This window comes from Panthera onca, chromosome C1 (genome assembly GCF_046562875.1).
Source record: "Panthera onca isolate mPanOnc1 chromosome C1, mPanOnc1 haplotype 2, whole genome shotgun sequence".
NCBI classification, from domain to species: Eukaryota; Metazoa; Chordata; class Mammalia; order Carnivora; family Felidae; genus Panthera; species Panthera onca.
In genome coordinates this window covers 220,935,617-220,957,539 of record NC_138346.1, presented here as the reverse complement: position 1 = coordinate 220,957,539, position 21,923 = coordinate 220,935,617, and the positions used below count along the sequence as shown (strand labels likewise).

The window sequence follows — 21,923 nt, the reverse complement described above, 5'->3', positions numbered from 1 at the left end:
AACAGACTGCAGGGAGACAAGGGCTCAAGCAGGGAGAGCAGTTAGGCTCGAAGCTGGCCTGCCTGGGGCAACACGACATTCCAGGCGAGGCTGATGGTGGCTTGGCCGTGGTAGACACAGTGGAGGAGGTTAGAGGCAGTTGAGTGCCCAGTGTGCTCTGAAGGTAGAGCCCACAGGCTGTGCCGGCCAGCCGGGTGTAGGGCCATCCTGCCCTTTGAAAACCATCTTCACTGAGGATCCTGAAGACGTCCCTCCAGCCCCACCTTCCCCCCCTTCTCATCTCCTGGGTGTCTGCCCTCCTCATGTAGTAAAAAGTCCAGCACCCACCCTCCACCCCAGGCCTAGGTCTCACTAGGAGTCATTGTTATTTCCGTCTCCCTGGCCCCCCATGTCCAACCTGCCAGCAAGTCCAGGGGGCTCTTCCCACAGAATCAGTCTGATGTTGAGGCTTATCCCACCCCCGCTAACATGCCACCATCTCACTGGTTTCCCTGTATCTTCCTTCCCCAGATACAGTCCACTCTGTACATGGCAGGCTCCTGAGCAGATCAGATCAGACCACGTCGTATTCACACAAATTCCCTCAAGGCTTCCTGTTGCCCTAGATGTAAATCCAAACACTTCCATGGCAGGGGCACTAATTTGGCACGACTCTCACTTTTCAAAAATGAAATGTGTCCTATAAAGCTGTTCTCTCAGGGCGCCTGGGTGGCTCAGTCGGTTAAGCATCCGACTTCAGCTCAGGTCATGATCTCATGGTTCGTGGGTTCAAGCCCCACGTCAGGCTCTGTGCTGACAGCTTGGAGCCTGGAGACTGCTTCAGATTCTGTCTCCCTCTGTGCCCCTCCCCAGCTTGTGCGCTCGCTCGCTCTCTCTCTCTCTCTCTCTCAAAAGTAAAACATTAAAAAAAGATTTTTTTTGAAAAAGATGTTCTCTCAGAAAAATTATACTTTTAAATCGAACAATGGTGGTGATTTTTCTATGAGGATACAGAGATGGACAGTCAGAGACAAGCGTCCCTCTGTTTCAATCGTGCCGCGGGAGTTTTAATTTATGGAGACGGCTGAGTGATGACAGGGAGAGGCTGATGCCATTGAGAGTACATTTCTTATTACCTGCATTTCCTGAGAGAAGAGGGCACACCGTGCCCTACAGGGCCGCAGGGAGAGGCGCCAGTGTCCTCTGGAGGCAAAAGCGGGAGCAAGGGGAAAGCTCCGGCCAGAGCCTTCACTGGGGTTCCCACAGGAAAGGCAAGGCAGGGCAAGGAAAGCAGTTTAGAATTGACCGGTTGGATAATCCCAGTGGTCGTTGGCGCATGGGGCCTGTCCCTAGTTGACAGGTACCTGACCCTAGATAATTTAGGACAGGGGGAATATCAACTGAGTGTGGAGAGAGGACAGCAGTTCTGAGTACAGGCTCGATCACAGGAGAGATGGAAACAGCTGGGGCCATTGGTTCGGCCTTGTAATACATGGGTGCCAACAGACAAATATCGGATCTAACAAAACACAGGAAGATAATCCCCATGTACAGAGCAGCTGAGAGTGACAACCCCATGATGGACCCAGGGGACACTGTCAGGTTGTAGTCAAATCTGTTGCCACAACTCAGTCTCTCTGCTAACGAGTGCTGCAGGGGTGATGTGCCCCCCTAGGGGGCAGTGGGGCAGTCCCGGGCCCATTACCGGAGCTCAAGCCACTGCCCCCCTTCTCTTCCAGGAACCTCTCAGCTGTCCTCCCCTCTGTCCAGGCAGGCAGTCTCGGCCCAGAAGAGAGGAGCCTGGCACACTCGGAAGGCTGTGGGAGCCTGGAGCCTTCTGCCCAGCTCAGGGCCTCTGGGGCTATGTGCCCCTCCCACTCCTACTCTCTGCAAAGGGTGAGCAGCGCCTGGGGCAGGCCCCCTCGGACACCAGGTCCCGGACCACCTCACCCCACTGTGTCCTCAAGGTGGGGCTAGCCCCTCGGCTCAGCAGGAGCTCTGCGGTGGGGCCGTGGCCGTGCTCCATGGCAAGGTGAAGGGGGGTCTTGTGGAGCCACCCAGCAGCATTGACCTGCGCTCCCCTGTCTAGGAGGTGGCTGGCAACCTCTGCATGGCCTCCCCGAGCGGCGTGGTGCAGCGGTGTGAGGCCCAGTGAGTCTCCAGCATCCAGCTCCGCTCCCCAGGCCGCTAGCAGCTGGACAGCGGGCAGGTGTCCACCAGCAGCAGCCCTGTGGAGTGCAGAGCGACTGTGCCTGTCCTTGAGGCTGGGATCTGCCCCACGGACAAGCAGCACCTCCATGTCCTGGAAGAGGAGGGAAGGAGAGGACAGGGACTGGCCCAGGCAGGTGAGGGGCTGGGGCCACACAGCCTTTGTCTGACCCACACCTCATCTGGCCTCCCCGACCTAGCAGCCTCTTTCTCAATGCCGCTTCCCCGCTTGGTAAGAATGAGCCAGCACCTCTGCCGGTCTGAAGGGGCTCTACTCCAACACATCCACTTGGAACTTCTCAGCCAAAACCCAAGACTGAGCAGCCGGCTGCCCCCTCCCCGCTGCCTAGGGACCCGCTGGACTCAAGCACACTCCTGGTGCTCAATACATACTCGTTGCTGCCGGTCACCAGAATAAAGTCCGAATGCCCTCCCTGCCCCCCCCTCCCTCCCCCAGGCGTCCTCCCCGGGCTTCCGAGAGACACGCAGTCAAGGCTGCCTTCAGGGCCCCGGCAGCCCCTCCCCGCCGCCCCTCCCGCCCTCCAGTCTCGCTCGGTCTGTCCGGGGGGCCCGCCTGTCCGCGCCCTCCCCGCAGCCGGGCCGGAACGTACCTGCGTGCGGCCCAGGCTCGCCGCGATGCCGAGCGCCGTGGCCCCCGCGCCGTCCCGGGCGTCCACCCGGGCCCCGCGCGCCAGGAGCAGGCGCAGCGCCGCCCCGCGCCCGGCCGCGGCCGCCACGAGCAGGGCGCCGTCCGGGCCCGCGCCGCCCGCCGCCAGCAGCAGCTCCAGCACCGGCAGCCGGCCGCCCGCGGCCGCCCAGTGCGCCGCCGTCCAGCCGCGCGCGTCCGCCGCCGCGGGGCCCGGGCCCGGCGCGCCCAACAGGCGCCCGGCCAGCAGCGTCCGGCCCAGCGCGGCGGCCCAGTGCAGCGGCGTGAGGCCGGCCCGCGAGCGCGCCGCGGCCGGGGCCCCGCGCTGCAGCAGCAGCTCGGCCACCCGCGAGTGGCCGTGCCAGGCGGCCTCGTGCAGCGGGGTGCGCCCCGCGCGGTCGGCGGCTCCCACGGCGGCCCCGCGCTGCAGCAGCAGGCGCACCAGGGGCACGTGGCCGCGCAGCACGGCCAGGTGGAGCGGGGTCCTGCCTGCGGGGTCCCTGCGGGCGGCGAGGGTGGCGTGGACCAGGGCGGGCCTGCGGGTAGAGGCGCCCTTGCCGCCCCGCCTCCCTCGCTCAGTGAAGGGGCCCCTGCCACCTCCTCCACCCCGGTAAAGATTCTCGGAGCGGCCCCGGGGCTCACCTCTCCTCCACACTGGCCCCTTGACGCAGCAGCTTTGTCACCAGGCCCGGGTGACCCCTCCACACGGCTTGCAGCAGGCGCCCCCAGGCTTGTGGGGCGCTGGGCCCCTCTGTCTGGGCTCCCAGGGCCTCCTCTGAGCTCAGCTCCACCCACCGCAGTTCCCGCTCTGCCCCTGCCTCGGTCGGGTTCTGCTCCCCCGGCCGGGAGCTCCCGGAGCCCATCTGAGAAGAACAGGAATCCTTCACGGATACTGGAGGCCCCTGGCCAGCTCCAGCCCATATGTCCCCAGGCCAATATGAACTGCCGCACCCCCCCCCCCCATCTCCCCAGGGGACCGGGCTACCACTTAGCCTTCTGAAGAGTTCAGCTCCCAGTTACCCCTAGAGGGAGTCCTCCTTGGGGGCCTGTCCTCCAGCTGGATATCCCCTCCATGCAGTTCCTGGGCAAGCCACGCCCTGGAGGCCCTCTCCTGAATCTCCTGGAAGTGTGGAGGCGGGGGTGTCTGCTTCCAGAAGCTGGAGGGCTGCAGCTGCAGCTGTGGGGGTTAGCAGTGCTGCCTCCCAGCCAGGCTGAGGGCCACTTCTCCACCCTGTTCACCCAGCAACTTAAGGGGACGCCCAGCCCTGCCTGCTGGCAACAACCCCTGCCCCAGCACCTTTCCTCCCCTGCCAACCGCCGGGGCTCCTGGCCTGGGCTCCCTCCTCAGAGACAAAGGCCAGGCAGGCAGAAACATGCCCACAGCCTCTGATGTGCCCTGACAGGCCCCCAGGGAGGCACTCACACGCCTTTCCTTGGGTCCCTCCCTCAGGCCCTGCTGCTCACCTCCACTCCTGTTCACCGCTGGCCAAGACGGCCACCTGTGGGGCTGGAGCTTGGCCTCTCCCCTGATTCCAGGCTGGGGAGGGGGACAGGGTGAGGTGGGACCCTTCCCCCACACGCAGATGCCATGCCAGGATAGAAGACTTACCATGGATGCCAGGCAACTTGGCTGACGCTGTGGGGAGTAGGAATCCCTCGGGTCCTGGGAAGGGGCAGAGCCCCCGGACAGAAGGAGGGACCCAGGCAAAGAGATTTTCCCAAGAGCCAAGTCCAGAAGGTAGAAAGTGGTGCTGCAGTAAAGGGCCTGAGTAAGGCCTCCAGGATCGGTCGCCTTGACTCTGGGGCCCTGGCCTGAGGATGCCTTACCATCCCCGATCCCTGTCCGAGGCCACCTGTCCAGAGCCCAGACAGAAGGAGGTATAGCCAGCTCCTGCAGCCTCCCCTGTCCAGCTGCCAGCCGGAGGCAGTACAGCTTTGGGATGGCCACTCTCTCCCCGTCCCCACGCACACACTCCCAGCGATGAGGTGTCCTGAAGGCCCTGCCCTGTCCCCCACGGCAGAGCCTTGGCCCTTCCCCCACCTCCCTACAGAGAAGCCTTTCCTGTGCCAGATCCAAAAGGGCGGGTCTTTGGCAAGGAGCTGAGTGGCCCCATCTCACCCCCAAGCCATATGGACTTTACCGGCTGAGCCTCAGTCACTCTAGAGATGTCACCTCCCCAAGAGAACCCTCAAGCCTCACCCCTGATTTGGAGAAGCTCGACCCTGTTTTATTTTGTCCCTAGCACTTACCACTCCACAAAAATAGGTGTTAACTTTATTTTAAATGTTTTCCTTCCTCTTCTAGAATGAAGTCTCCGTTTGGGCACATCACACAGGCTGACAGATTCAGCCAGTAAGGAAGCAAATGCTCCGGGTGGATGAGGACAGTTTACCACCTGAGTAGTCCACAAGAGCAAGAGAGCAAAAGCTTGACAAATGGCATGGGGTGGGGTGAGGGGGTGAATGGGCACCCCGTTGCTGAAGAGCTACCCTGCACCCTGGGAGGCCTGGTGGAAAACCACAAACCTCCTGAGAGCCAGATGAGCCTAGAAACTGCCTTCCCAAAGGCAGGAGTCAGTGGGAGCCAGCGGCGAGGCTGGTCCTCCCAGCTTCTGCCACCGTCCGGTCCGTCCGGAGCACTGCAGCTCATTCAGCTGTGAACTCGTGCAGGCTCGTCAGGGCCCCACACAGAGCCGTCCCTACAGAGCAGAGGCCCACATTGGCCTTTACCATCGCGTCCGCACAGCCTAGGGCAGTCCCGGTACACTGAGGGAGCTCAGCCAGTGTTGAGTTTTTACCGCGTGAGCGAATGACTGCAAGAGGGACCCGAGCAAAGGACGGAGTTTAAGAGATTAGGCAGGTACCCTCTCCACCCGAACTCTGCATCTGAACATTATCACCTGCAACATTTTTTACTCTAAATTCATTATCTGAATAAAAAAAAAAACAAGCTACTGTAAGGTTTGGGTCTGCGTGTGCCAGTGAAAACAACTAAATCGCATGCATGTTCGGCAACAGGGCTTGGCATGCGCTGCGGGGAACCTCAAGCAGCCTTCTCACAGGGACATGTCTCAGGCTTGCATTCCTTAAACCTGTGGTGCCCAATCGCTGCCGTCTTCCCCTGTCCTCATGTGTCCGAAGGGAGTCTATGCGCTGGAAAATGTTAGAAAAAAGTTGGACGTGATGAAGCCAACGGTGGGAGAAGGTGTGAAAGGGAAATGTTCGTGTCTGATGCTGCACACCTTGTTCATTGGGCTCACGGGTAACCTACTCGTTAGTTAGACATCAGCTAGTTACATAAGTGGGGTTTAATATGCTGAATGCTCTGCTAGGAGTTCAGAGCATTTCAGTAATACTTGGGGAAATTAGTTGGGGTTTACGGAGGAGCTGGGAATACGTCCCCCCAATTGAAATAACAGAATATGTGCTCCCACTGTTTTCAGGATGGATGAGACTCCAACGCAAAGGATGCTGTTATTGAGCACCTACTGTGTTCTGAGTCCTACACCAAGCACCTTTTTACATGCATTGCCCACATGCCTCCTCCACAGCCCTGTGGTGTGGGCACCCAGTGTTTCCCCTGTTTTCCTGAGGCTGAGAGAGGCCAACCTCATTTGGCAATGAGGACAACCAGCAGGGACTAAGGCTGGGAAGCGGTGTGGGTGGCCACCTGTACACAGCAGTAACTGATGGGGCAGTTGTCAGAGTCAAGACCTATGAACTGAAATCTGGTGGGGGGGGGGGGGCGGGGAGAGTTCCAAGCAGGGAGAGGGCGGGACCAGGAGGGAGGAGGGCCCCAGTGCCAGGACAGCTGTGCAAGCCCTGCCCAGAACACACAGGAGCTGGCTGGGGACACTGACCAGAGCCGGAGCTGTAGTCGCCTGGTAGAGAGAGGCCCAGCCTGGCATTGGGGAAAACTGAGGCAGGGGTGTGGCCTTGGAGACTGATGGTCAGGGCTGGACCTACCTGGACCAGGGTGCTGTCCTCCAGCTGGGTCCACTATGGTTGCTGGTGTCTGGGTGGGAGTCTGACCTGGGGACTTAGGGCTGATGCTGGGGGCCTCAGTCCTGCCATCTGACTACCTCCGTGAACACACCAGGCCTGTTGCCTGCGAGAGCATGAGTGAACAGGAGAAGGAAATGGAGGAAGATGAGGGAGGCAGCACTTCGGTCACAGCCCCCATGCTGCCGGAAAGGGTTCCTGACGGCCAGGCCTCAGCCTTGATGTCCCCACGGTGGGTAGGCCTGGTGGTTCGAGGCCTTGGGACCCTACTGCTGCCTGGCCAGGCCCTGGCTGGACTCCTGCTGCACCTGCTGCTGCCTGCAACCGTGTTCCTGCTGGCCCTTCTGCCAGCAGCTGCCATCGTGTACCTGGGATTCCTGTGCCACTCGAGGGTGAGCTAAGCCCTCCATGGGCAGGGTGGGGGCTGGCTGGGGCCCTTGGTAGCGGGGGGTCCGGCAGAAGTGCAGGGCCCTGGGGCTGTAGGTGAATATGCCCCTTTCCAGCATGGTCCCCTTGTCCCCAGAGACATATGTGCCCTTCCCTGGAAAGCCCCTTCTTCTTCCAACCCCCCCCCCCCACACACACACACAGACACACACAGCAAAAGAAAGGCTTTTGTTTGTCATGGGAGGGAACAGTTCCCTCCCCTTCCCTGAGGCCTCCTAGCTTTGTACCAGGGGCCACCAGGGTCTGGACAGCTGGGCATGGTGGGAAGAGGAGGGGTTCCAGGAAGAGAAGATGAAGATATCATCAAAGTTCTCCAGTCCACCCACCGCCCCAGCCACTCACAGACCCCTCCTGCCCTGGGCTGGGTTTCCCCATGTGCAATGGGCTAAAGCTTGGTCTAAGCAAGGGGGATGTAGGCAGATGGGTTCGGTGTCCTCCTTCGGTAGGCATAAAGCAGGGGCGGAGGACGGAGCACCGGGCCACAGAAGAGAGGGTGGTACCAGCTGGTGAGAGGCACGGGTAGGGGCTCGAGGTCAGATGCCAACATAGGGAAGAGCCATGGGAGAGCAGAGAAGGGAGGAAAGTGGGGATGGGACAACCGGGGAGCAAGTCTCTGAGCCTCCCCTCAAAAGACTCCTATTTGAGCCCTTACCGCTTGGGCCCTGGATCTCCCATTCTCGACTCAAAAATGCCTGGCCACAGCCAGCCCCAGTCACCCCACTCCGCCAGACCTCAGGCCAGGCTCCCAGGACCCACCCCTCTGGTTCGCACTGACCACCACAGGCCCCGGCGGGTCCACCTACTCCCGCCCCAGGTCGTTTATCGGGCCCCGCCCCCAAGGACGGCGCGCCCCGCCCCGTCCACCTGTACCCAGGCCCCGCCCCCGCTTGACTGGTCGCCCCGCCCCCAGGTTCACCCGGCGCCCCGCCCCGCGTGCCGCGCACTGCTCTCGGACAGAGGCGCCGCGGCGCTCATCGTTCTCGGATTCCTTTCGCTGCCTCCGCTGCTCGTGCTTGCCTCGGCCGCCCGCACCCGCCTGGCCCGGCGTCTCCGCCCGCTGCTACCGCCCCCAACTTGGACCCCTGGATCCCGCCGCCACCCGGGGTCCAGCGACCGTGGGCGGGCGGGACGCCACACCGACGGGGAAGAGCAGTTCTGTGCCTGGGTGTGACCCCCCTCCCAGAGGCCTCTCCAAAGGACACGACCTCCGAATCCCGCGAGGCACCCGAACTCCTCCCCCCGTGACCCTCATAAGGCGGCCCCAGGCCGGCAAGCTCGGGGTCTGCGTCCAGGTTCCGTCCTCGGAAATCGCGGGCATACCACGGGGCTTCGTGCGCAGTGCTTCGAGTGGCCGCGAGATGGCACCTGACTTCCCGGAACCCAGGCCCGCCCTTCCCCAAGGTGTCCCCACCCCCGCAGTCCCCTCTGACGCGGAGAGGCTGGGAAGCCTGGAGAGAGGAGGGAGATGCCTCCCAGAGAAGGGGCGCGTGGCCAGGCTCAGAGAAAGGTGGCCTTCCTGGCTTTTGTCACTGGCTGCCCTGGGCTCCTGCTCCCTCCCAAAGGGCAGCCCTTAGGGCCCCATGTCTGGTCGGTCAGCGGGCCTCCAGAGGGTTCCAGAAGTGGTGAGACTTGCCTGGGAGGCTTCCACAACCGGCCCAAGAACACGGTTCCAGAAGCTTAGCGATGGCCAGCAGCCCCAAGGCTTGCAGGGCTCAGCCTGAGATGGCGGTCAGGGTTAGCGTTTAGATAGGTGCCAGATTAAGAAAGGTGTCTGTTCTTTCTGGATAATTTTAAGGTCTTTGTCTTTTGCAATCTTTGGCATTAGCGTGTTTCTAGTCGTGGATATGTTCTTACTTGTCCATTCGGTATACACTGTGTTTCCTGTTCCTACAGATTCATATCTTTCATCAGTTCTGGAGACTTCTCAACCGTTTTCTAGGTCTCCAAGTCTGCCTCCTGGTTCATTGTACCTAGTCTTTCTGGGGACACCTTTCTGGCTTCACCTTTTCCCTTCTCCTTCCATGTCAGTTCTTCTCTTTCTGTTTCCACCTCCTGTCTCTGCTGCGTTCTGGGTGATTTCTTCATCTTCTTTCAGCTCACTAATTCACTGGTTGTGTCCCATCAACTCATCCATTCAATTTTAAGTTATTTTATTATCATATCTAAAAGTCATACTTGCTTTTTTTATTCAAATCTCATCATTTTTTATGGTATCTTCATGCATGTTCAATTTTTGGATTCCAGCTTTGCTTTAATTTCTTGAACATTTCACATACAGTTTTTAAATATTCTGTACCTAACAATTCCAATTTCTTACTTTTTGGGGGTCCAAATCTGTTATTTGTTGTTTCTGCTGATTCTCATATTGTTTCTTTGAATGGATCCTCATTTTTAACTGTCAGCTCATACCTGTAAAAATTCTTTTTTTTTTTTTTTATGTTTGTTTGTTTTTGAGAGAGAACAGAGCTCAAGGAGGGGAGGGACAGAGGAAGGGGAGACACAGAATCTGAAGCAGGCTCCAGGCTCTGAGCTGTCAGCACAGAGCCCCATGCAGGGCTTGAACTCACAAGCTGTGAGATCATAACCTGAGCTGAAATCAAGAGTTGGATACTTACTCAGCTGAGCAACCCAGGCATCCAGGACTCTTTGTGGTTTTTTTAAATGTTTGTTTGTTTATTTATTTATTTATTTATTTATTTTAAGTTGTGCTTTTTTTTTTTTTTTTTAAGGTTTATTTATTTACTTTGAGAGAGGCAGAGAGAGAGAGAGAAAGGGAGAATCCCAAGCAGGCTCCACACTGCCAGCACAGAGCACAATGCAGGACTTAAACTCATGAATCATGAGATCATGACCTGAGCCAAAATCTAGAGTCAGATGCTCAATGGACTGAGCCACCCAGGTGCCCTGTTTATTTATTTTTGAGAAAGAGAGAGGTAGTGGGGGAGGGGCAGAGAGAGAGGGAGACAGAATCTGAAGCAGGCTCCATTCTATCAGCGCAAAGCCCGGCAGAGGGCTCAAACCCTCCAAGACCAGAGCAGGAAGTGGGTGCTCAACCGACAGCCTCCCCCCCCCCCCACCCCCGGGGCGCACCAATGCCCGTGAAAATTCTGAGGACACACCCCTCCAGAGGAGATTCCTTTTGTGAGGCATGCCCCCTCTGGGCCCAGTGAGGGTCCTGTGCAGGCTTCCATAATTGCCAGTGCAGCTCTCCTTTCCTGTGTCCAGGGACGTCCTGCTTTCCCATCTGTTTCCTTTCATCATCCTGGGTTTCTGCTCGTTACTCTTCTGTTTATTTATTTCTTTATTTTTAGTGTTTTTAATCTGGGGGGAGCCTCGAAGATAGATACTTCCTTGTAAGCCCAGCAGTGTATTCAAAATGTTTCTTGGGGCACCTGGCTGGCTCATTTGATAGAGCACGTGAGTCTTGATTTCGGGGTTGTGAGTTCAAGCCCCATGTTGGGCATAGATACTACTTAAAAAAAAAAACCGTGTTTCTTGTAATTTGTCCAGATTCTAGGGGTAGCTGAAAGGCCTTTTAAAGGATAGCATACCGTGTTGCCAGCAGGGCTCTGGGTGTGACCAGCAGGGGCAGGACTCAGATGTGCCCAAAGACCAGGGTTCAGGCTACAGGCTCAGGGCTCATTCCATGGCCTTGAGCAGAGCCCGGTGTGTGGCTGGCTCAGATCCCGCAGGAGTTCTTGGGGTTTTCCGATTGTTTGCACCCAGTCAGACAGGAGCCTGGCTGGCCGCCCAGCGCCCAAGGATAGCTTCCCCTGGTCTAAGTCCGCCTTCCTGCCCCTCCTGCCCAGGGTTGGGCAGGCTCTGGCCAGGCTATGAAGACGGGGACTCTCCTGAGGATCCGCCTGGCCCCAGAGTCATCAAAACAACAGCTGGGCCTGGGGGGGCGGGGCGGGGGGGGGAGGGGGAGGCCTTGATGGAGAGCTCAGCTGCCCAAGCCCGAAGGGTTCCTAAGGTGTGTCCCAGCTTCCAGGCCTGCTCCCAAGGTCCTGCATGGCCTCTAGCTGGCCCCAGGGATGACCAGCCTCAGCCCCAGCTCTGCCCCACCCACTCGCAAAAGGAGCCCCTGTGAGGGGATGTAGGAGGTTAACAGAAGGGGCCTTGTGATCTGTTTTTAGAGGGCCAGTCTGGAAAGGCAAGGGCAGAGGCGCTGAGTTACTTGTGGGCCAGGCGGAGACCTCTACTTTGGGCAACACTTTTTTCCCAGGTGCCCAGGCCCCTGCCCTGTAAGAGTGTGCCTGGCTACGGGGGGCGGGGGGGAGTTTCCACAGTGCACATGCGCCTGTGTGCCAGTGTGTGCGCACGCGTCGCATGTTTGTGTACAGGTATGTGCATCCCTCTGTCTGCTTCCCCTATTACCCCAGGCGGGCACATTGTCCCATCCCCACAGGTGGTGAGATCGGCCTCTGTAAGGTTCCCGGACCTGCCCAAGGTCATATATTCAGTCACGAAGTATTTCTTCCTGGGAGCTCAGGTGTCTGCAGGCACCCCTTCAGACACTGGTGGCAGTTAGGAAGGGTCCAGGGGGAGTTGGCGGGTTCAGTCCCCCCAGCCGCACAACCGGTGTAAGCCCTGCCCCCCCTCCCCCCTCCCCCCTCCCCCATCCAGGGATGTGGGGTAAGCAAAGGGTGTTGGGCAGGAATTAAGCTGGGGTGGGTGAGCTGGGTGGCGACAGATAGTGCCTGGTGCTGGCTCTGAGAGCTAAGCTCCCTCACTCTGTCCCCTGGGTCCTACCCTGACCACCGGGGAGCCCCCACCGAGGTGTTGACCCTGGTCTACCCCTCCCTACTCTCTGCTCACGAATCCAAACTGGCCTGGACTCTGCCCGTGGCTGGGGCTGGTTGTGGTGGTCACCTCCCTGATACAGACATTTCCAGCAGGGGGAACCAAAGCTGGAGTCCCACCTCAGAAAGGGCACACCATGCAGCTCTCTGCACAGGCTAAAAACTTGGGAGTCTGGATGCCTGCCTTCCTCTCTGCCTCCCACCCCTTGTCCTTTAGGCTCTACCCGAGACGGCAGCCACCAAGGCATCCCCTTAGGTGCCTTGCGTCCGTCCCCTGGCATCAACCTTGCCCCTGCACGTGCCATGGGCCCTTGCCTCCCCCATGCAAGCCCTACAACCTGCCCCACCCTTTCTGCCCCCCAGGCCCCCTCACTGCCCTGACACACACCAGTCAGCTTCTGCCCCAGGGTCTTGGCACTTCCTGTAGCTCCTGTCCATGTGGTCTGACACGGCCCTACCCTGACAGGGAAAATAAGTAGGCCTGCATCTTGGGCCGGCATGCCACTGCCTGTCCCCCCTCCAGCCCGGCAGCCCTGGGAGGACAGGGTGCCTGCATGTCCCCCGTACTGACTCTGGCATGTGGCTGCCCCAGCTCACACCTGCTGGGTGAACTCAGAGAGGGTGGTACCCACCCCATGCCCAGGCTGCACGCCCCATGGTTGCCAGCAGGGGGACTGGGTAGGGTTCAGCCCTGGGGCCACAGAGAGCAGGCCTGGGCTCCTAGGGATTGCGACAACAGGACCTCCAGACCCTCAGGACTGATCCTTTAGTCTCGGCATGTCCCTGACCACAAACAGGCAGGTTAAGTCGAGAAGAATGTGTGGGTGGGGCAGCTGAACTTCTGGGCTCTTGCTCCCCCTCCCTCTACCCCACTTACTGTTGAAGACGGGGTCTGGGGGCCTCAGGCTTGCCCCACGCCCCCATTCCAGGACCACAGCAGCCCCTGTTCCCGTTTCTGGTGGGCACATGCATGGGTGCATATGTGAGATACAAACCCATAAGCAGCAACAGCACGTAGTACCCGCCCCCCCCCCCCCCCACCACCACTGGGTGAGGGTGGGGACCCACACTGCTCAGCTCCTGAGGCCCAGAGTGCCCTGGGGCTGGGGTCAGAGGCCTGGGGAGCTGCCCTTTTCCCTAGGGTCAACATGACCACAGTGAGCTAGGGACAAAAGGCCCTTCTTCTCTGCAGAGGCCTGGACTGTGCGGAGGAGGGAGTGTTCCGTGGACCCGGTGGGGGCAGGGGCAGTGCCTTCAGACAGCAGTGTGCTTGCGTTTCAGGGAACCCCCTCCACCTGCTTGTGGACCAGCAGGCCTGGTGGGCCAGCTCCGGGAAGTGATGCCCTGGGGATTTCAGACTGAGCCAAGGCTGCAGGGGCAGGGCTGCCTCAGCCACACAGGCTGCTCCTTCCCCCTGGCCCCTCGAAGTCCAGGACCAAGCAGGGGCTGGGCTTGGGGGAGGGAGCCGACGGGGCGGGGGCGGGGCCTGCTGTGTCCTGGCGGCCTCTGTCCTTTTCAACTCCGCTGGCCTCCCAGCCTGTCTTTCTTCAGAGAGGAGGTTTCCGGACAATTCTATTTGTGCTTCCTCTGGCGTCTGCCTCGAGCTCAGCCCTGACCCTGACTGTTACACTCCTGGCTGACCCCCACAACTCCCTGGGGGTCCTCCATCTGTCTGTGTCCCCCCCCTTGGGAGTGCAGGACACTGAAATGAGACTTGCCATGATGCAGGCAGCAGGGGCCCTGTGGAAGTAGAGCCTCAGGGCAGAGCAGGGCCCAAGGGAGTAGAGCCGATCGGGTGGTGGGATGTGGGGGCATCTCCCAGGGGTCAGGTGTGAGCCCAGCATGAGCAGCAGGAGTGACTGTGGTCAGAGCTGAGGAGGAACTTGGCCAGGGCTGCTGGTCGAGCTCAGCCAAGGCTGGGCAGAGGCCCTGGCAGAGCAGTCCTAACACGGGGCCTCCCATCTTTCTCCCTCTGATGGAGAGGCTGGAGGGAGGAGGGCGGCTGCTTCCTCGAGGGCCTGAGTCATGGCCAAGAAGACCCGCTCAGTTTTTCCAGAAGGGACGGAAACTTCCCTGTCAGCCCAGCAGCACAGGCCGAAGCGTGACTGGGGCCCGCCTGCCATGCAGGACTTGGGGGACAAGGCGGGGAACTGCCCTGCCACAGAGCAGCCCATGGCCCAGCTCCCTGCCCCGGGCAGATGGGTGCCCAGTGAGAGGGAGAATGAACCAAGGAGCGTTTGTACATGTTAACCTGGCACCTCAACCCCAGCACCCCCGGGGCCAGCTCTTGGCTGGAGCCCCAGGCCTCCTCCAGCTGCTGCGGCCTCACCATGGCCTCCGCTCACTGTCCCCTTCGGCCCCAGTCCTGGTCAGCCTCCTGTGCTTCGGGGCTGGGGGCCAGGCCAGGCCCCTCCGGGAGGCATACCCTGGACTTCAGGGGTGGGAGCCCATTGCCCCCACCACCCGCACAGGCCCAAGCGGAAGCACCAGGCAGTTTCTGGTCCCAGCAGAGTCCTGAGGCCTGTGGAGCTGAGCCAGCACCACCACTGCCAAGACTCCCTTCGAGGGGGTGGGGGCGGCGGGGACACACTTCTCGCTTGTTCCTGCCCCAGCTCCTCCAGCTTGGCTCAGCCACTTCCTTTTTTAGGCAAAGTTGGAACTCCAGCCTGTCTCACAGAGTGTCTCACCTGCCATAAAGGGAGGAAGGAAAACCATTGAGTCCCATCCGTCCTTGCTTCTGAGCATCCCCTGGGAAGGGAAAGGGAGGGGACATCCTGGCAGAGACGCCCCAGCCACCTCGGGCTGGGAGAACCTGTGCCCTCCCAGCTCCACAGACTAGTGGCTGGAAGAGGGCAGTGGTTACCCTACAGAAATCCTTCTTAGTGGTGAGGGGCCTCATCAGGACCCTCAGCTCCTGCCCAAAAGACATTGCCCTGCCTCACCTAAGGGGAGGGAATCTGTCCTGAAGGGCTGAGTGCCTGTGGGGATGCCGCCTCCAGCCAGCCACCTCTGGTCTGGCCCAGCCAAAATCCTGGATTGCAAGGTTCCTTCCTGGCTTGCCAGTGGGTCCCTCCAGAGGTCTGGGGGCCTGCCCTTGGCCCAGCCCTGGGCCACTCATTGGGCAGAGTGTATGGGGACAGCCATAGTTCCGGCAGGGTCACCCTGGACAGGACCTGAAACCAGCTCCTATGCCTCTTTCTCCAGGAAGCCAGGTGGGGTGGGGGCTCTGTGTCCCTCAAAAGGCTCCCCTTCAGGCCTCTGCCCCCCTCCCAATGCTCTGTCTCCTTTCTAAGCGTCCAGCCCCCAGCACCCATCCTTCTCTCACCCCTGGGATAAAGGTGTGGACAGGGCCTGGGGCTTGCTGGGGGGGGGGGGGGGGACATTGTTCTTGGTGTCACCCCCACCCCCTCGCACCCCTGGGTTGCTCTTGGGCCTGATTTCAAGGACTCAGCACTGTGGGGAGGTCACGGGCAGTGGGCCCTGGGGCTGGCCCAGCTTAGTGGCCCCCGACTCTGCTCCCGGTTGGGGGCAGGGGGCAGTGCGGAACCCCGAAACCTCCCAACCAGGAAAGAAAGCTCTGGTTTCTGTGTGTACGCACGCCCACGCGTGTGTGCCGCGGTCGCATCTGCGTGAGTGCCGCGTGACGCTTTCTGCCTGGGTCCCTCTGCGCGCACGCCTCCCGGACTCTGTGCGCCTCGGCACGCGGGGAGAGCGCTCACCGGGGGCGGGGCCTCGGGGACGGGGCCTCCCGGGGGGCGGGGGCGGGGGCGGGCCCGGTCTGCGCGGCGGCGCGCCCTGCAGTCCCCGAGCGAGCGAGTGGCGAACGGCAGCCGAGCGCGCCCCGTCCCGTCGCGCGCGATGCTGCCCTGGACGGCGCTCAGCCTGGCCCTGAGCCTGCGGCTGGCGCTGGCGCGGAGCGGCGCCGAACGTGGTGAGTGAGGCAGGCGGCGGGCCAGGTTCCAGCTCGGGCGGCGCCCCTGCCCCCTGCTGCCTGCGCGGGGCTGACTCTTCCCTCCCGCGGCCCGGGGCGGGGACGGCCGCAGGGGCACCCCACCCACCTGCGGCGGGCGGGCCCAGGTACCCCGAGCGGCTAGAGGAGCGTCAGGTGTTGGGGGGTAGGTTCTGAACGGGGAGGGGAAGGTGTGTGTCGGGGAGGCGGTCCCTGCCTCAGTTTTCCTCTCCTTGCAGTGACACCTAGTAGAGGGACGGTAAGAGGGCTGGAGTCGCCCTACCGGATTGGGGGAAACAGGCCACAAAGCCCAGATCAGTACCCAGACGCCCCAACTCCTGTCTGCCCTTGGCTCCCGTGGTGGAAGGGGTCCTTTTGCCCCCTGGGGTACCTGGAGGAAGAGGAAGGCCCTGTGGGTTTGGCGGCCCCTCAAGCTGCTGCAGCAGGTTACCTGCTTCCTGGGTCCAGATGGAGCAGAGGATGGGTCCAGAGGAGGGGTGACATCATCTGTAAGTGGGGTGATGACTCCAGCCTGGCCATATGGGCTGTGATCATGCTCTGTCTCCCTCATCTGCCCATCTGCCCATCTCAGCCCCCAGTGTCCCCAGCTGCTTTGTGCCACCCCCCCCCCCCCCCACACACACACACTAGTTGCTTTACCTGGAGGCAGGGGTGTAGGGCTGAACTCCATCCTGGAGGCTGATTCTCTGGAAGCCAAGCCTGAGGAAACAAGGACTGTGGCCTAGGCTTATCCACCCACACTCCCAGGGGCTGGACCAGGACCCTCGGCTCCAGCCTGCACAGAGTCTGCTAAGGAAAGGGTGGGTGTGGAGGCTTGGAGGGGTCAGCTCTCCTTTACAGACAAGACTTGAGCCCAAAGAGGACCCAGAGAGCCCAGAGAGGTACAGAGCTAGAACCCACTGAGACTGTGGGCCACTTGTGGGCCCAGGACCCCTTTCCCCTTCCCCCAGGGGTGCCGCCTGCAGGACCTTTGGAGCAGGCTTTCGGGGCCTACTTGGGTAAGGGCAAGCTCCAGCTTAGGGAAAGCTCAGACCCTGGGGGTTCTGCCCTGGGTGTGGGACTGTCTGGGGGCCACCACCTGGGGCTGAACCCTCTCCTCTCCCCCAGGTCCCCCAGCATCGGCTCCCCAGGGGGACCTGCTGTTTCTGTTGGACAGCTCGGCCAGCGTGTCTCATTATGAGTTTTCCCGAGTTCGGGAGTTTTTGGGGCAGCTGGTGGCCCCACTGCCCCTGGGCCCTGGGGCTCTGCGTGCCAGCCTGGTGCATGTGGGCAGCCGCCCATACACCGAGTTCCCCTTCGGCCAGCACAGCTCAGGTGCGGCTGTCCAGGATGCCATACGTGCTGCAGCCCAGCGCATGGGCGACACCAACACTGGCCTGGCGCTGGCTTACGCCAAGGAGCAGCTGTTTGCCGAGGTGGCAGGGGCCCGGCCAGGGGTGCCCAAGGTGCTGGTGTGGGTGACAGATGGCGGCTCCAGCGACCCCGTGGGGCCCCCCATGCAGGAGCTGAAGGACCTGGGCGTTACCGTCTTCATCGTCAGTACCGGTCGTGGCAACCTCCTGGAGCTGTCAGCTGCTGCCTCGGCCCCCGCAGAGGATCACCTGCACTTTGTGGACGTGGACGACCTGCACATCATTGCCCAGGAGCTGAGGGGGTCCATTCTTGGTAGGTGGGAGGAGGCAGGGCCTGGGGGTACCCCAGCGAGGAACCCGGAAGAGATGGGGGAGAGGGACTCGAGGGCCTGGAGCAGGGGCCAGGGCTTCGGGGACAGTGGCACTTCCTGGGGTTCGGCCGGGAGGTAACACCCATGGCTTTTCTGTGCATCCTTGGGGGACATGCTCCAGTTGTGTGCCCTGTGTGCCCCTCTACCTGGGCTATAGTGGGACAGAGGGTCGGCCTGAATAAACACCTCCGGGTGGGGTTCTCTGCTGACGGGCCCACCCCAACTGGGGGGCCTGGAGTGGGCCGAGAGGCCAAGGAGCTGCATCTGGTGGGATGTGGTTAAGTGGAGAGGAAGAAGAGGGAGGGTCCAAGCCTGAGGACTCTGCAGATGGGCAGCCCAGGCTCCTGTACGTGTGCCAGCTCCCACCGTGCTTGGAGATGAGAAAGCCAGGTCAGGATGGGCTAGGACTGCTTCCCACAGAGCTCGGGCCCTGCTACCCTGTGGGTGGGAACAGTACAGAGGAGTTTGAGTGGGTTTGCACCATTGGTGGTTTTGGGGATTGCTGGAGAAGAGGCTGGACCAGAGAGGGCCTGCTGCAGGGGATGGCAGCTCCCCACCAATTTTCTTTTTCTTTTTTTTTTTTTTTTAATGTTTATTTATTTTTGAGAGACAGAGTGCGAGCAGGGGAGGGGCAGCGAGAGAGGGAGACACAGAATCTGAAGCAGGTCCCCAGCTCTGAGCAGTCAGCACAGAGCCCGACACAGGGCTCCAACTCACAAACCGCGAGAACATGACCTGAGCCGAAGTCTGACGTCCGACCGCCGGAACCCCCCAGGCGCCCCTCCCACCAACTTTCTAATGGACCCCCACCCCTACCCCCAGCCAAACCTCACAGTGGGAGGGGCTGAGATGAAGGGCCTGGTTGCTGGCTCAGCCTGCTCTAACCACTAAAAAATGCCACTAACCCCAGGATTCTTTCTGAGTCTCAGCCTGTGGGTTAATCATCCACCAGAAACCAGGAGTTGGACTGTGGATTGGAGAAAGGTAGAGGGTCCTCCCAGAGATTTCCCCCAGGGACACCTGGCCCCTGGTGGCCCCTGAGTCAACCACTGTGGCTGAACCTGGAGGAGATAGTAAGAGGAAAGGCAAGCAGCTGGACAGGAGAAATCCAAGGCTGTAAGGCAGTTAGGCAAAAGGGTGGGGGGCTCCTGGGATAGGGGTGGGTGGGGGTCTGAGTATGGGGAATAGACAGGAGAATGAGTGCCAGGCTGACAGCTGGAGCACCCGGCATTAAAGGAGAAGGCATTAGGGTCCCAATGGGCACAACCCTGCCTCGACATTTATCAGCCTTACATGCAAGCCATGTGGTGTCCAGCCTTACCTGCTTGCATGGTCACTCAGATGGCCATGCGGTGTCACAGGCTCGGGAGTAATGCACATTTGGGGGGCTGGCTCTGGAATCCCCCCCCTGCTCTCCTGGAAACCAGAGGCAGGCAGTACTCTGAGCCCCACATCCAGCTACTCCTGGAGTTGTCATATATCCACCCCTCAAGTGTCCCCCGATGGCCTCCCATCTTTTGGCTGCACCAGTGGTGCCCCTCTGCCTTGACTGTCCAGAGATGAACTGACTCCACACTGTGCCGGCCACTCGGGCTGTGGAGGGTGGTTGGTCCTCTGTTCTCAGACCCCACTTTTGAGGGGCTGACTGGGCTGGGTGGGAGGTGGCCATTATAGCTCCTCACCTGTCTGGGTTTGCAGCTGAGGCAGGCAGGGAAGCTCCTGATGGAGTCCCAAGTTGGGGTGGCACTCTTGTCCGTACCCCAGCCCTGTCACCGGTTCGTGTATCGTTAGCACTGTTGGGGTGGCCGACCCTGGCCTGGGGCTCTCCAGCGCTCCTGTTCCCCACATCTCCCAGGCCGGTCTTCCCTGAGTCGGCAGTCAGGGCCCCAGCCCGGGCGCGGGGAGGTCTGACCTTCTGCACCACCCGCAGACGCCATGCAGCCACAGCAGCTCCGTGCCTCTGAGGTCACGTCCAGCAGCTTCCGCCTGGCCTGGCCGCCCCTGCTAACCGCAGACTCCGGCTACTACGTGTTGGAGCTGACGCCCAGCGCCGAGCCGGGGAACGTGCGTCGCCAGCAGCTGCCGGGGAACGCCACGGGCTGGGCCTGGGTCAGCCTCGACCCCGACACGGACTACGACGTGGAGCTGGTGCCCGAGTCCAACGTGCACCTCGTGAGGCCGCAGTACCTGCGGGTGCACACGCTGCCGGGTGAGCTCGAGGCGGAGGGCCGGCCAGGCCGGGCGGGGGTGGGGGGTGGGGCGGGCGACGGGGAGGGGGCGCCGGGCCGGGCCGAGGTCCCACCCCCACCCCACTCACGCACGCTTCCCCTCCCCCCCCCCCCCCCCCCCCCAGAGGAGGCCGGGCCAGAGCGCATCGTCATCTCGCACGCCAGGCCGCGCAGCCTGCGGGTGAGCTGGGCCCCGGCGCTGGGCCCGGCCGCGGTGCTCGGCTACCACGTGCAGTTCGGACCGCTGCTGGGCGGCGCGGCGCAGCGCGTGGAGGTGCCCGCGGGCCGCAACAGCACCACGCTGCAGGGCCTGGCGCCCGGCACCGCCTACCTGGTGACCGTCACGGCAGCCTTCCGCTCGGGCCGCGAGAGGGCGCTGTCGGCCAAGGCCTGCACGCCCGACGGCGAGCGCAGCCGCGCTCCGCGTCCCCAGCCGCCGGGGGCCGGGGGCAGGGAGCCGTGAGCCCGCCGCCCCGCCCACCCGAGGGCCCCCTTCTCCCGAACCCGGCGGGGGAGGCGCCCACCGCCGGTAGCAGGGCCTTGCCCCGCGGCGACTCCGCGCGAACCCCCCCACCCAGAACTCTCCCGCGGCGGAGGGCTCCCTGCTCGGGGCGTCTGCCTTCTAGGACGCAGGCCTCGCCCGACTCCCCCGCCTGACCCTCTCTCTGCTGCAGCTCTGGCAGCAGCTCGTGCCATCGCGATCCCCTGCCCGGGCCCAGACCTGGGTACACGGTGCCGTCCTTTGGGCAGGAATTAGCAGCAAGATGGACAGGGAGTCTGGGGCGGGCCGAGAACGTCAGATACAGGACTGGCCGTGGGCCCAGGACAGGAGGTGGCCGAGCGGAGCGGCTAGACCTCTCGCTTGTGTGAAGGCCCAGTCCCTCTGGTGGCGGAGCCCCGGCATCCGTTTGAGAGGGCTTGGTCCAGTTGGCCGCTCTGACTTCCTGCGGCTACTCAGGTCCTAGATGTTGGTAGAAGGCGGAAGGATGAAGGGCAGGAGCGGGCTCTGGCCGAGTCCCAAAGCCTTCCTGGAGGGGACAGGGTCTGGAAAGGGGCAGGGAGGAGTGGTGGCAGGTTGCCGGTGTGGTCAGCAGCTGGGTTAGCAGAATGGTGGTCTTTATCAGGGCATTCAGTTGGCCTGAGAGGCAGTGCCTGCTGGGGACAGTGACCTTGCCTTCCTGCCCAGGACCCTGCTGGGTCCAGCTACAGCCACCGGGGTGAGGATGGCCGCTTTCTGGAAGAACAAGATCGGATCCTGGCATTCAGGACCCTGGAGACAGGAGGGCTCCTTGCCCCAGCAAGCCCCAAGTCTGGCACTCATAGGGAGCCTCCCTTGCTTCTGGGTAGGGCGCTGCCATGCTGGGGGCAGGGACAAACAAGGTTTCCCTGGGTGGGTTCACCCCAACGATTCTCTACAGCATCTTCTGACTCCTACGTCTTCACTACCACTATCCTGGGGCCACCAGACAAATCCTAAGGGCGTAGCTGCTGTCCTTCAGCCCCACAAAGGCATGAGCTTCTCTGCCTGCACCAACTCAGTGCTCACTTCGCCTCTTCCCCACTAACAACCCAGACTGTAAAATAGAGTAAATCAGATGTAAACTGAGCCTCGCGGTCTCCTCAGTGTGCTTTACTCCCTGTCAGAACACTCCAGCCCCGAAAATGCTCTCAGACGGAGGGCCAGTGTTTTGTGGCTGGTGCTGGGGGAAGAGGAGGGGAGCCGAGCCCCCTCGGCTCTGAGACGCAGAACACCGTGCCACGTACACCTCTTCGGGGAGCTCTGGCGGCTTCCGTGGGCGGGGACTGCGGCGTTTGGAGCTGAACAGCCCGGACGGGGACCGGGTTCTGCCGCGCTGCCCCCCCACTACAGCCTTCGGACCCGGGTGGGGGCCGCGGCTGTGGCGCCCTCTGCTGGCAA

The 21,923-nt window shown here is 61.6% G+C and overlaps 3 protein-coding genes across 4 annotated transcripts; 2 read left to right on the top strand and 1 right to left on the bottom strand.

The window, feature by feature from the left end:
• Positions 1 to 1,433: 1,433 nt before the first annotated feature.
• On the bottom strand, positions 1,434 to 5,566 carry ANKRD65 (ankyrin repeat domain 65). Its single transcript, XM_078450584.1, has 4 exons — positions 5,537 to 5,566; positions 3,629 to 3,696; positions 2,799 to 3,507; positions 1,434 to 2,281 (listed from the first exon to the last, which is right to left on the bottom strand). The coding sequence occupies exons 1-4, from the start codon at positions 5,564 to 5,566 to the stop codon at positions 1,841 to 1,843; spliced, it is 1,248 nt and encodes a 415-aa protein (XP_078306710.1). The 3' UTR covers positions 1,434 to 1,840.
• A 1,300-nt stretch (positions 5,567 to 6,866) lies between these two features.
• On the top strand, positions 6,867 to 9,970 carry TMEM278 (transmembrane protein 278). Its single transcript, XM_060624675.2, has 2 exons — positions 6,867 to 7,227; positions 8,193 to 9,970. The coding sequence occupies exons 1-2, from the start codon at positions 6,883 to 6,885 to the stop codon at positions 8,451 to 8,453; spliced, it is 606 nt and encodes a 201-aa protein (XP_060480658.2). The 5' UTR covers positions 6,867 to 6,882; the 3' UTR covers positions 8,454 to 9,970.
• Positions 9,971 to 11,931: 1,961 nt separating this feature from the next.
• On the top strand, positions 11,932 to 21,611 carry VWA1 (von Willebrand factor A domain containing 1). Of its 2 annotated transcripts, XM_060625607.3 has the most exons (4): positions 11,932 to 16,015; positions 17,162 to 17,719; positions 19,708 to 19,986; positions 20,131 to 21,611. In XM_060625607.3, exons 1-4 carry the CDS (start codon positions 15,943 to 15,945, stop codon positions 20,466 to 20,468), a joined length of 1,248 nt encoding a protein of 415 aa, XP_060481590.2. In that variant the 5' UTR covers positions 11,932 to 15,942; the 3' UTR covers positions 20,469 to 21,611. The 2 variants fall into 2 exon arrangements, with proteins under 2 accessions (XP_060481590.2, XP_078308665.1); XM_078452539.1 differs by lacking the exon at positions 20,131 to 21,611 and having other exon boundaries at positions 15,834 to 16,015; positions 17,557 to 17,719; positions 19,708 to 19,821.
• Positions 21,612 to 21,923: the final 312 nt, after the last annotated feature.

Excerpts from the sequence above, each read along its gene's own strand:
- ANKRD65 (XM_078450584.1), bottom strand. The coding sequence starts at position 5,566 with ATGGTAAAGGCCAATGTGGGCCTCTGCTCT. Across the intron at positions 3,697-5,536 it reads CCAATGTGGGCCTCTGCTCT|ATGGGCTCCGGGAGCTCCCG; the intron begins GTAGGGACGGCT and ends TGTTCTTCTCAG. Across the intron at positions 2,282-2,798 it reads CGAGCCTGGGCCGCACGCAG|GACATGGAGGTGCTGCTTGT; the intron begins GTACGTTCCGGC and ends CTCCTCTTCCAG.
- TMEM278 (XM_060624675.2), top strand. The coding sequence starts at position 6,883 with ATGCTGGGGGCCTCAGTCCTGCCATCTGACTACCTCCGTGAACACACC. Across the intron at positions 7,228-8,192 it reads GATTCCTGTGCCACTCGAGG|GTTCACCCGGCGCCCCGCCC; the intron begins GTGAGCTAAGCC and ends CCCCGCCCCCAG.
- VWA1 (XM_060625607.3), top strand. The coding sequence starts at position 15,943 with ATGCTGCCCTGGACGGCGCTCAGCCTGGCCCTGAGCCTGCGGCTGGCG. Across the intron at positions 16,016-17,161 it reads GCGGAGCGGCGCCGAACGTG|GTCCCCCAGCATCGGCTCCC; the intron begins GTGAGTGAGGCA and ends CCTCTCCCCCAG. Across the intron at positions 19,987-20,130 it reads GCGGGTGCACACGCTGCCGG|AGGAGGCCGGGCCAGAGCGC; the intron begins GTGAGCTCGAGG and ends CCCCCCCCCCAG.